The 13015-nt window shown below is 46.9% G+C and overlaps 1 protein-coding gene across 1 annotated transcript in view; it reads left to right on the top strand.

The window, feature by feature from the left end:
- The first annotated feature begins 326 nt into the window (after nucleotides 1–326).
- The window catches only part of LOC126413158 (WAS/WASL-interacting protein family member 3-like), a 57882-nt gene continuing 45193 nt past the window's right edge, over nucleotides 327–13015 (top strand). The window contains exons 1-2 of the mRNA XM_050083053.1: nucleotides 327–679; nucleotides 10528–10902. Of these exons, the coding sequence (XP_049939010.1) occupies nucleotides 327–679; nucleotides 10528–10902 (728 nt within the window). The remainder of the gene's footprint in view (nucleotides 680–10527; nucleotides 10903–13015) is intronic.

The raw sequence follows: 13015 nt of genomic DNA, 5'->3' as shown, positions 1-13015 counted from the left end.
TGGCAGTTATTTCTAATCCACTGCAGCTTTAATCTACGGAAATTAAACCTAATAACAGTTTTTGCTTGCTGTTGTCATTACCTTATTTTTGCACTACAGGGCCCTGCAAAGTCATCTGTACATTGTTAAGTCACTGGTAGCTTGTCATCTGCAACTGAATGATGTGAATTTGGTTTGTAATTTTGTTGTGCGAAAATATTTCGCACTTTTATTTACCAATACTTACGTTTTTGCTTTGGCGAATTCATCTTTCATCTTTTTCCTGAGTTACTGAGACCCACACCGCCGTGTTTGCAGCCCCCGGTCGGCGGCAGCGCAGCGCCGGCATGAGCTCGGGCGGGGACGTGGACCCGCCCCCCGCGGCGCACAAGACGGCGGTGCCGCCCCCGGCCATGCCGCCGGGCGCCGGCCTGGGGGCGGCGGGGGCGGGCCTGGGCGTGGGCGGCGCGGGCCGCCTGCCGCTCGACTTCCGCAACGGCGACCTGGTGTCGCGCCTGCTGGCCGCCACGCCGCCCTACCTTTACAACATGCCGCTCGTGCCGCACTCCTTCTTCTTCAGCGAGATGCTGCGCAGCTTCGTGCAGGCCAAGGCGGCCGACGTGGGCGGCGGCGGGGGCGGCGGCGGCGGCGGCGGCGGCGGCGGCGGCGGCATGGGCGCCGGACCGGGCGCGGGCTCGCGGTCGGCCGCGGCTGCCGCCGCCGCTGCTGCCGCGGCCGCAGCTGCCATGTCGCCTCAGCACCAGCAGGTGAGCCGTGCTGAACGCAGCCGATACACCGTACTACAGTAAAAGAACCGGACAAGTGCGGGGGGAACTCCGCACAAACTTCATATTACTTACAAGGGAACCTCCCCATCGCACCCCATTCAGATTTAGTTATACGAGTAAGTTGGCACAGTGGATAGGCCTTGAAAATACTGAACACAGATCAATCGAGAAAACAGGAAGAAGTTGTGTGGAACTATGAAAAAAATAAGCAAAATATACAAACTGACTAGTCCATGAGCAAGATAGGCAACATCAAGGACAGTGTGAGCTCGGGAGCGCCGTGGTCCCGTGGTTAGCGTGAGCAGCTGCGGAACGAGAGGTCCTTGGTTCACGTCTTCCCTCGAGTGAAAAGTCTGACTTTTTTATTTGCAGTTTATGTGACAAACTCTTATGTTTTCTGTGGTGTCACCGCCAGACACCACACTTGCTAGGTGGTAGCCTTTAAATCGGCCGCGGTCCATTAGTATACGTCGGACCCGGGTGTCGCCACTGTCAGAGATACGCTCTCATTTGCCGAGACGATAGTTAGCATAGCCTTCAGTTACATTTGCTACGACCTAGCAAGGCGCCGTATTCAATTGATATTTATTATATGAAGCATGTATCATCAAGAGCGATGTTCTACAATTGTGGATTAAAGTTAAGTATTATATCAACTACTTACTTTATTTGCAATTCTCAAGATATTGTCCTGTTCCAGACCTCACGCCAGTCAGCGTGTAATTAAACGCGTGCATTTCGGCCTCCTCTAGAAAAACAGTGTTGGCTCTTCTGCCAACCCTACATTTTCAACACTTTTTTGGGTTGGTTCAAATGGCTCTGAGCACTATGGGACTTAACTTTTGAGGTCATCAGTCCCCTAGAACTTAGAACTACTTAAACCTAACTAACCTAAGGACATCACAAACATCCATGCCCGAGGCAGGAATCGAACCTGCGATCGTAGCGGTCGCGCGGTTCCAGACTGTAGCGCCTAGAACCGCTCGGCCACTCTGGTCGGCCACTTTTTTGGGAGTGATTATCACATCCACAAGAAAACCTAAATCGGGCTAGGTAGAAGAATCTTTTTACCCATTCGCCAAGTGTACAAGTTAGGTGGATCGACAACATATTCCTGTCATGTGACGCACATGCCGTCACCAGTATCGTATAGAATATATCAGACGTGTTTTCCTGTGGAGGAATCGGTTGACCTATGACCTTGCGATCAAATGTTTTGCGGTTCCCATTGGAGACGCACGTCCTTTCGTCTACTAATCGCACGGTTTTGCCGTGCGGTCGCAAAACACAGACACTAAACGTATTACAGTGAACAGAGACGTCAGTAAACGAACGGACGGGTCATAACTTTGCGAAAATAAAGGAATTAAACGTTTCACTCGAGGGAAGACTTGAACCAAGGACCTCTCGTTCCGCTGCTCACGCTAACCACGCGACCACGGCGCTCCTGAGCGCGCACCATCCTTGATGTTGCTTATCTTGCTCATGGACTACTCAGTTTGTATATTTTGCTTATTTTTTTCTTAGTTCCACACAACTTCTTCATGTTTTCTCCATTGATCTGTGTTCAGTTTTTCAGGGCCTATCCACTGTGCCAACTTATAACCAAATCTGAGGGGGGTGCGATGGGGAGGTTCCCTTGTTAGACATCATCACCGTTTTACAGTGCATTCTAGGGAATATCCGCCCCGGAGGCGGGTAGGGAGTTGGAACGTCCGCCTGTGTGGTCAATATACAGTTTGAGGTATACCTGCATTTCTCTACTTACGCGGTCCACCTGCGTTGTTGAATGATAACGTGCTTGCCTGCCATGCAGCGAGTCCGTGTTCGATTCCCGGCCGTGTTGGAGATCTTCTCCGCCCGTGGACTGGGTGTTGTGTTGTCTTCACCATCACCGACGCGCAGGTGGCCTAATGTGGCGTTGCCTGAAGTAAGACTTGCACCCGACGGCCGAATTTCCCTGGGCAGGATCTTCCGGCCGACAATGCCACATGATCATTTCATGTCATTTCATTTCTGCCTACAGATTAGACGCAATATGCTGTCCTCAAATTCCTATCGCTAAGATTATCTCAGTACAAGACAGAACACGAGTCAAGATTTCTGTTTGCTCACTTGCCAGGAACAGAGTTCCGACTCAAGTATTCTCCCGTAAAGAAGCACTTTACTGTGTGTCAGACTCTCCAGAAAGCTAAAGAATCATCGCTCGAGTGAACAGAATAACTCTGTTCACAGAGAAACGACTTACGCTTCCCTCGTGTCGGAAGCAACACTTCTCGAAATCTAACCGACAGATTCTTCACTCTGTGTCTCGCCAGCGAAGTCTCTATGTCGACGTCCAGAGCGAAGTGTCTTCGATCCCCGCAGGGAAGTGCCTCTCCATGCCATACCCCACTACCTCCTGAGCACACAGCTTCGAATACCAGCGGCCGTCACAAAAATATCCCCCTCTTCCCCCTCTCCTGCATGGGTACTGAATCTGCCAGCCGATCACTGGTAGCACATAATCAGTTGAGAAAATTTTCTGGATGTTTCCCTTTCCCTTCCTAGGTCCTTAGCATTCTACCAATGAAAAACGTGTCTCTGCTTTTCGGTGGGAAGTGTTCCCCAGCATTACCCGTGAGAAGATTCCTCGGATGTCAATTCATGGCCATTGTTTGTGCCCCTTGTGTTTCTTCACACTAAAAGGATGACGTTTCGTCTTCGTCCACCGCTAACCCTCCTTGTCCAGTAACTCTGTACTGAAATGTTTTCCATTCCACTAGAATGCATTCTCCTGCCCACACTACAGGGGTTTTGTGTTCTCCAGCATTGTGAACCCCCTCTCCTCGCTCTGCTCTCTCTCAGGGCGGTAAATGTCTGCCCCTACATAATGGAAGTCTCTTCCCAGTCCCTCATTAGCCGATAGAGGCTTCTCAGGAATAGAAATGCGTGGCCATTCGCGTTTCCTGTGAGTGCTCAGCTCTGATTAACTCCCATGCATGTAGTACTACGGAAATTGTTAGTACATGGTGCTAGACAGTATCAGCCAATTATATGATTAACAATCCGATTGTGCACCGTAAACAATGATCTAGTATAAATATAAATCGAAACGAATATGAAATGCATGGTGGTAAAGTCTTAGCGCCTTGCAACAGATAAAAATAAAAATTTCCTGTGGCTCAGTGACTTGGTGCAAGTTTATCTTTTGGACGTCACTTTAGCGACTTGCGTGTCCCTAAGCTACCCCAGTTATGCGACCAGGGAAAGGGGGCTCACAATTGAACGTCGAATTCGAACCATGTGTCCTTTCTGTCGACTCCTCACATCGTTGAGAAGTAAGGGCTAGGTGAAAAGAAGGTCTCTAAAAATACATGTCTGAGTGGGATTCGATTCCGCGACTTCCCAGTTTCCAGGCATAAGCTTTAGCACTAGATTGTTCATGTATAGGTTTTTATGAGTGGCCGGCCGAAGTGGCCGTGCGGTTAAAGGCGCTGCAGTCTGGAACCGCAAGACCGCTACGGTCGCAGGTTCGCATCCTGCCTCGGGCATGGATGTTTGTGATGTCCTTAGGTTAGTTAGGTTTAACTAGTTCTAAGTTCTAGGGGACTAAAACCTCAGCAGTTGAGTCCCATAGTGCTCAGAGCCATTTGAACCATTTTTATGAGTGAGATTGCAAATATACCTGTTAACTGCAGTGACTTAGAAGCTTAACTGTTTTACACCGCAGAGGGTCGTAGGCCTTAGTATCTGACACAAGTTTCAACCTGGTACCTCACCTGTTCCTGAGAAGAAAGGTTCTCAACAGTCAGATAGACAGATAGAGAGACAGACAGGCAGACAGACATACAAGAAAGTGATCCTGTAAGGATTGAGATTTCACCAATTGAGGTACGGAACGCTAAAAACACCGACAGCCCTCAACATGCAGCGTGAATCACCAAAACCTCACGCAGCTTATATTTCGTGAACCGGTAGATACTGAAAGGAGGTTTTCGGCAGACAAAACAACAAAGGACTTAGCCCACTGTTTCCCTCATCGAAACTAAGTTTATTGTGCGGTATCTCTCCTTGTCATACTAATAAAACCAGCCAGTACCCTCGTAGAGTCTTAGGAATCTGTTTACTGCTGGCACAACACCAAGATAATTGTTTATGAAGACTGCTGATACCGTGTTCTAATCATATTCTTTTGAACGAAATTGGCAGTGATACAATACAAGTGTTTCTATATCGCTGTGGTGGTTTCTTAAAAATGTTAACAAGGATCAACCGTTGAGCTCAAGATGAACAATACTATTTTCATCAGGTTATCTTTCATTCACAAAGCTGTTTAACTCAGCGACTGTTATATTGATCTGTAAATTATTGGTTGCGGCGATCAGTCGCCTTTTTTAAATTTTATTGTGCAGATCTAGATTTCGGCTAGAACCTAGCCATTCTCAATGCACTATTGTTTTCGCTCAATGCATGTAATTCCATGTTGGTCGGGCTTCATCCACAGTTCATTTAATACTCAGTGCATTGAGCGAAAATAATAGCGCTTTGCGAATGGCTAGGTCTAGCGGAAATCTAGATCTGCACAATAAAGTTTAAAAAGGACGACTCCTAGCTGCAATCTATAATTTACAAGAAAATATTATTTTCTATGTGAAATGGCTACACAGTGTGGGATCATAAGACATTGAGCTTCACGCTAGCGTCGTCGTACAGGTGTTGGACAAAAATATGGGAACACCGCGAGACACGCATGCTTGAACATAAATGAGGATGCTGGCCAAGCCTGCAGACTGCACTGTTCTATTTGACCACGAACGGCACCCGCACAATCTAGTTGAAATGTTTTTCTTGTTGCTTTAGTGTTTTATGTAGCTGCTGTCTCACTCATTTTAGGTAAAGCTGAGTTGGGACACTTCATGAGATCTGTCAACCAACGTAACATCTGACGTATTTACCTTTTCCTTTTAATCCGGTCACCGTAGTTGATTCTCTTCACTTTCCCTTTACAAACATATGCTTTCTTGAATAGGCGCACAGATCATTGGAGTAACTCATGAATTTGAGTAGAACGCAACTTTACATACCAGATACGCCTCGAAGGTTCAACATGACATTCAAGATTACAATATATGAGGGTTGAATGAAAAGTAATGCCTCCACCTTCGCTAATTGAGTTTGGATGGGAATATTTTAATAAATCAAACGCAGAAACAATCCCTAGAATGTGATCTTTAATTACCAATATTAACTTTTCCACATAATCACCAGCCAACTGGATACTTTTCTGCCAACGATGAACAACTTTTTTGAAGCCGTCACGGAAGAAGTCGACAGGCTGTTTCCGCAACCACTGTCTCACAGTTCTCTCAACTTCTTCATCGGAAGCATAATGATGTCCCCGCAAATGGTCTTTCATTATCGGAAACAGATGGAAGTCAGACTGTGCTAAATCTGGACTGTATGGAGGATGCCGTACGGTGGTGAGATTGAGTATCTGAAGTTCTGCTATGGTGGCATGTGAAGTGTGTGGTTTGTCATTGTCGTGCTGCAGGAGAACATTTCCATTTTCCTTTCAGACCCTTGTTAGCTGTCGTTTCAGAGTTCGCAGCGTTGTGATGAAACGCTCTAAATGGCTCTGAGCACTATGGGACTCAACATCTATGGTCATCAGTCCCCTAGAACTTAGAACTACTTAAACCTAACTAACCTAAGGACATCACACAACACCCAGTCATCACGAAACGCTCTGAGTTTATTGTTGTTCCATGATCAAGGAAATCAATATGGATAACACCATCTGCGTCCCAGAACACCGTGGCCATGATTTTCCCAGCTGAGGGCTGCGTCTTGAATTTCTTTTTCTGGGGAGAGCCTTTGTGTCGATATTCCATAGACTGACGTTTTGTCTCCGGGTCGTAATGGTGTACCCATGTTTCGTCTCCTGTCACAATTGAATGGAGAAAGGTGTCACCTTCATTCTCGTAACGCGAGAGGAGTTCCTGGCAAATTTCAAGTCTGTGCGCTTTCATTTCAGGAGTCAGAATCCGGGGTACCATCGTGCACAGATCTTCCGATAGCCAAGCAAAGCAATATGCGGCCCACACGTTCTTGTGAAATGCCGATTGCGCTCGCAGTTCCTCTCCGCGTGACACGACGATGAATCAATCTGTCAACATTTTGCTTGTGAAACTTGGTGGTTATTGTCACAGCACGTCCACACAGGTCAGATGTTCCCGCCTCAACATCTTTAAACTCAATCACCCAGCTGCGCACAGTACTCGCATTAACATAATCACCATAAATTGTTTTCATTCTCTGATGAATCTCCTTTAGGGTCACATCTTCTGCTGTCAAGAATTCAATGACTGCACGTTGCTTAAACCGCAATGACCGACCGTCTGCGCGGGATTCCATACTTTACACTGTAAAAACACAATCGTTCAATGCTCAGGCTTCCTGCCAACTGGAGCTGTAGAGAAGAGGCTACGGCACAAGCCAAAACCTCCCGCATACCATTGCTGCCAATTGCTGAAGAGATAGGAAGGTGGAGGCATTACTTTTCAGTCAACCCCTGTATTTTATTTATAAAAAAAAATGAAAAGGTTCAAATGGCTCTGAGCACTATGGGGCTTAACATCTGAGGTCATCAGTCCCCTAGAACTTAGAACTACTTAACTGACCTAAGGACATCACACACATCCATGCCCGAGGCGGGATTTGAACCTGCGACCGTAGGAGTCGCGCGGTTCCGGACTGAAGCGCCTAGAAACGCTCGGCCACACCGGCCGGCTTTTATTTATCACAAAATCATCTTGTGTTTTGTTTTCATTGTTGGAGAGAGTGGTTACTCCTCGACGGTCAAGCCACCACCAAGCCGCGACGCCTGAACGTAAAATGCCCCGCACACAGCACGTGAAGCCGTTCATTTATGGGCACACCTTGCCGTTTTCTCGTACTCCACACCTCCCGTCTAATGTCTGCACATACGAAAACAAATATCTGCGCACAATATATGTTCGGCGACCTACTCCCTACTTAATGTTATTCTGTCACGGTCATCTTTCCTTGTAGTACATAAGGAGTGTGAAATGTTTGCATAAACGGCATGTAACACTTCATTCTCAGTCGTGTTCGGAAGAGTGTTCCGCGTAGTTATGAGTGCCTTATGTCTGAGCCAAGTGAACTCGAACGTGGCAAAATCGTTGATCCTCGCATGGTGGGTGCTTTAGTAAACAAGGTAGTCGAAATGGCTGGTGTTTCAAGAGGAGTGCTATCGAAAATTTACATTACACATAGGGAAAGCGGAAAAACGTCATCCGCTGAGTCACAACGCGGACGAAAGTGTGTGTTGAGTGACTGTGACGAACGTTCATTGAACAAGATTGTAATGAAAATTAAAGGGCGACAGCTGCAAAAGTCACAGCAGAAGTGAATATCGCACTCGCGAACCATGTCAGCACGGGAAGAAAAAGAAAAAAGGAAATGGAGGGAGCTCCGTCAGCAGGGAAGTCCTGAGCGAGGTGAAATTCCAAAAACTACTCATCTGTGATGCAAATACAGCCATAACAGAGGAAAACGTAGAGCTGTTGGTGTAAAACCTGCACTATGGAGGAACGGAAGAGTGATATTTGGTCAGATGAGTTTTTTTGACACTGTTTCTAACTTCTGGCCGAATTTATTTTCGTATAATAAAATATGGCGGGGATTCGGTTATCCAGGTTCATCCAGGGTGCAATATTTGTTCTCTTGTTTACAAAGCGAGAATCGCCCGGGACTGGTTTTGTGAACACGAGGATTAATTTTCGCATGTCTGTGTTATTGAGCCCTTGTGGTATACGTCGCAGGAAAGGGTGCGTGATCTAGAGATGGGTCGTTCGCGAACTAACGGGTACAAAGGTACGGTTCACCAAGATGAGCGGAACGAGCGAGGAACCAATTCTAAGGAACGGTCGTTCATAGTTGACTTCGGTCGCGGCTTGCTACTTATAGTTCCCTGGAACGGGAAACGGTCGGTCTCGTTCCCGCAACGGCACGTCGCCCGGTCTCGTTCCAGCCTCGGTCCCGTTCCTGTCTGTCCCGGTGTCGCTCGGCCGGACTCGTCCTTCTTCGCGTGGCCACTCGTCTCAGTTCCACTGCCGACTGCTCATAGTTCAGTATCGAGTTGTTATTATTCGTTCGCTTCGACGCCCATTCTAGATCCCTTTCAAATCTTTTCTGAACTCTGAACTTCTTGTTCTTTTCGTATTCTATTCAGCGTCCACGACCGGTAATTAAAATTTATTTTATGATCCCGTAAATTGCATAAAAATTACATGGTATGTAATACATCTTTTCAGGTAATAAAACGGCGTATCAGCTTACTTCACTATTTCGATAACCAGCAGAAGAAAAGGCAAGATTTTTTGTTATTACACATGCAAAGGACGTCGGGACGGCACACAGGAGTGGCCATTTTCCGTCTTTTTCTGATCCAAGGTACAAGAGTATTGTTATGTTAGGCAGACCGACTCACAACCGAATGAAGCCCGCTCTTCGTAATGGAGTGTATGGTGTCACATTTTGTAAAGAGTATATGATAACTCCTACAATATTATTTCAGTCCCACAGGGTGACGCAAGAAAAATCGGCCCCTGCTACTACACTGCTCATTGTCAGTTATCAATCATCTATTGTTTAGAAGTTGTTTGCATTAGCTTATTTGTTATTATTTGTTATTTCTTCACTGCCTAATTATTACATATTTATCTATTCTGCTCGTAGCGGTCAACAAATCGTGCGTAATTGGCGAGCAGTCTGTACTAGGGACCGGGTTTTTCGTGCGCCGCCTTATATTTTTCACAGCGTTCAGTCACATAACGCTACAGTTGGCTAAACGAGATGTTTTGCAGAATCACGAAAATTACAAGTGTATGAGAATTCTGTTATGAATAAAAACTCTGTACTCCAGGGGGTAGGCAACGGCCTTGCCGCAGTGGATACACCGGTTCCCGTGATATCACCGAAGTTAAGCGCTGTCGGGCGTGGTTGGCACTGGGATGGGTGACCATCCAGGCCGCCATGCGCTGTTGGCATTTTTCGGGGTGCACACAGCCTCGTGATGCCAATTGAGGAGCTACTTGACCGAAAAGTAGCGGCTTCGGTCAAGAATACCATCATAACGACCGGGAGAGCGGTGTGCTGACCCCACGCCCCTCCTATCCGCATCCCCCACTGAGGATGACACGGCGGTCGGATGGTCCCGGTAGGCCACTCATGGCCTGAAGACGGAGTGAGTGAGTACTCCAGGGGGTAGGCAAGTGCTCCCTTTTGGCGCCTTCCATCTTCAGTCAGCCATGGTACTGATATTCAGTTTTTCATAAGAACCATATACCAAGCACAATGAACTGTGAACGAGTAAGAAGGAACGGTGCCCAAAAAAGAGCGGTCACCAGTAAACTAGTTCCCAAAGATGAACGACTTTTCCCATCTCTACCGAGATCGCTATATACCTCAGTCACCGTTACTTCAACCTGCCAGTATTTTGTAGGAATAATAAGATTTCCTTCAAACCCATACAGGTTCTGTATTTAACCATTCCGAGACGACTGGAAGCTGTTTTGAAAGTCAACGGCTTTTGAGCACCGTATTTGGCATAATAATGTGTTGTGTTTATGGTGTTCCCACATTTTTGTGTACCTTACTGTATGTCAACACACACAGCGGTGAATCGCATACATCATTTCAGTTACGACTTGCTGGCACTATTCATTTTGATTAATCGCGTATTTCGACTCGTCAGTGTGTGTGTCTGGCACGTGGAGAGCCCGGGCCGAACGCCTGCCACCTGTTGTCAGGCTCCCAGCCGGCGCAGCCGCAAGCGGTCGTGGCGAGAGAGCAAGATGCTGTCGGTGGCGCCCCCGCCGCCCCCGGCGCCGCCGCTGGACAAGCCGCTGGAGCTGACGACGACGTCGCGGCCGCCGCCCGCGCACGGCGCCTGCTCGCCGCGCGACGAGAAGCCGCCACCGCCGTCTCTGTCGCCCGCGCTGCCGCCCCCGCCGCCCCCGCAGCTGATGCTGCCGCCGCCGCTGCTGCCGCCCCCGCCGTCCTCGCACGACTCCTCGCCCACGCTGCCTCCGCCGCCCGACATGCTGCTGCCCCCGCCACCTCCTATCTGGTAATTCATTTGTGTCCCTACTGGGCGCTTTTGTAATGTAGATACAAACTAGGCGGGATAATAGAGAAAGTTTCGGAAAATTAAGAAGATAAACACAACGTGGGACAGCTCTGTGACAAGATATGATTGGAGGTAAAAGTAACTTACTACGCGTACCATCGGCAGGTGCGTAAATGATTAGACTTGTAGTTCTCTGTGAACGTCCACCGGAATGTATCATTGGTGTTTAGTGCAGTTACTGGTCCTGGTAGACTATACAGTATGATTCAGAAGTTAGTGCACGCTCTTCGTCGGTGTGGTGTGCGAATAAAAATAAGGGTAAAATGTTGAGGGGGGTAGGACGTCAAACGGGCCGTCTTGGAGCAGGAGAGACACCACAGGACATTTTAATTTCCACTGTCTATACTTTTACGAATAAATTCATAAAACTTTGTCAGCAGTGAATTGAAAATAACTGTAAGTGAAAAAAAGATGAAATACAAATGTAAAAAAATAAATTATTTTCTTATATTTTTGAACTTCCACCACTATAAGTGTAAATCCTGAGTCCTTTCTGGTCATTCTGACAAAGTTTTATGAATTTATTTTTAAAAGTATAGACTGTGGAAATTAAAAATTCCTGTGGTGTCTCTCCTGCTCCAAGACGTCCCGTTTGACGTCCTTCCCCCCTTAAATAAAGGTTTGTATGACCCTGGCTTATTTCCAAGTTATGGTGCATAACGTCATATGTGGTAGGCATTGTACCATGGTGTAGTAAAGGCTTCTGGCACGTCTTCACCTGCACACCGACTGACGTTGCTTTGTCGACGATACCTCTGCACACTTCAGTCGGGGGCAGCAGGGTATCTCAGCGTTGCTTATCTCGATAAGTGATCAAGTCGTGCAGATCTCTGGGTATTAACCTCTGGACTTCTTCATTTGGGGCCATGCCAAGGATCTCGTGTATGGTATTGCAATTGAGAACGTAGCGCAGCTACAACAGCGAATTGAAAATAACTGCAAGACTATGCAGAATGAGATGAACGGAGCTTGCAACATTTCGAGAGAGGTCGAGTACGTCACTGTCCTCGTGGAGATTGACATCATCTGAACATGTCCAGTAATAAACTTACACTACATATTGAGCTGAATTTCGGGTCCCTTCGTGTCGTTCCTTTCTGAGAGGAATCAATTTTGTGTTGCACTGGTGATCCCTACTCCAGTGCATAACTCTGCAATAAAGCAATTTCAGACAAAACTTCATAACTTTTTACTCTTACTTTGATGCATATATTACGCCCACTAAGTTTGTACAGCTGCTTTTGAATTACTCTGTATGAGGGGCGTGAACATGTTGAGTAGTTGCCGTGAAGGACACGGAAATGCGGCGTAGCCATGTGAGACGGCTCTTTCAGCTCCTGACAGAGTTTGAAAGGGACCTCACTGCGGATCCCAAATTGCCTGGCTGGTCGAACCGTACATTATCAGGAACCGTGGGGCATCTGAATGCGACATTGGCCCGGTGAATGGGAATGTGAGACACAGGCAAACTGTCCTCTGTATTCACTGCACATAACTTTGGATGTTGTGTTTTGAATGTTTCTCCAGTCAGTTGGCAGCCGATGCTTGAACTACAGACGTGAAAATTTTTAGATAGTCTGCGTAACCATTTATGTTGGCTACTGATGCGGTATATGTAGGGCTCGTGTCAACCCCTTCAGCATCAACTACAGCCTGAAGATGGCGCACTGAAGCGCCGAAACTGGTAGCTACAAAATAAATAAATTCACATGGACGGCTGTAGGCGTTTCATTTTCTCACTATAGTTACAAAAGTAGTGGACCACATTGCCACAAGAGCGGATACAATGGCTTTATGACCTCCTTTCCAGCCGAACCAATGCATCCATGCAGGCCACAGGAGGTGAAACGTCATAATAGTAAGTGAGCTGATATTGCCAGGATATTTGTAAAAATGACTTTAATCACTGAAATAACATCACAACCCTTTTAACTTATGAAGTTCCAATTTGTTTCCTCCTCCGCTTCTGGGTGCCTCATTTTTTGATCGTTCATTGTAATTATTATCAATGGTAAAGTAAGCATTAGAAAGTATTATTGTCAAGCTTGGATAA

The sequence above is a fragment of the Schistocerca serialis genome, chromosome 7 (assembly GCF_023864345.2).
Source record: "Schistocerca serialis cubense isolate TAMUIC-IGC-003099 chromosome 7, iqSchSeri2.2, whole genome shotgun sequence".
Classification (NCBI taxonomy): domain Eukaryota; kingdom Metazoa; phylum Arthropoda; class Insecta; order Orthoptera; family Acrididae; genus Schistocerca; species Schistocerca serialis.
Note: the sequence above shows the minus strand (reverse complement) of the source record. Positions and strands in the feature narration are given on the sequence as shown.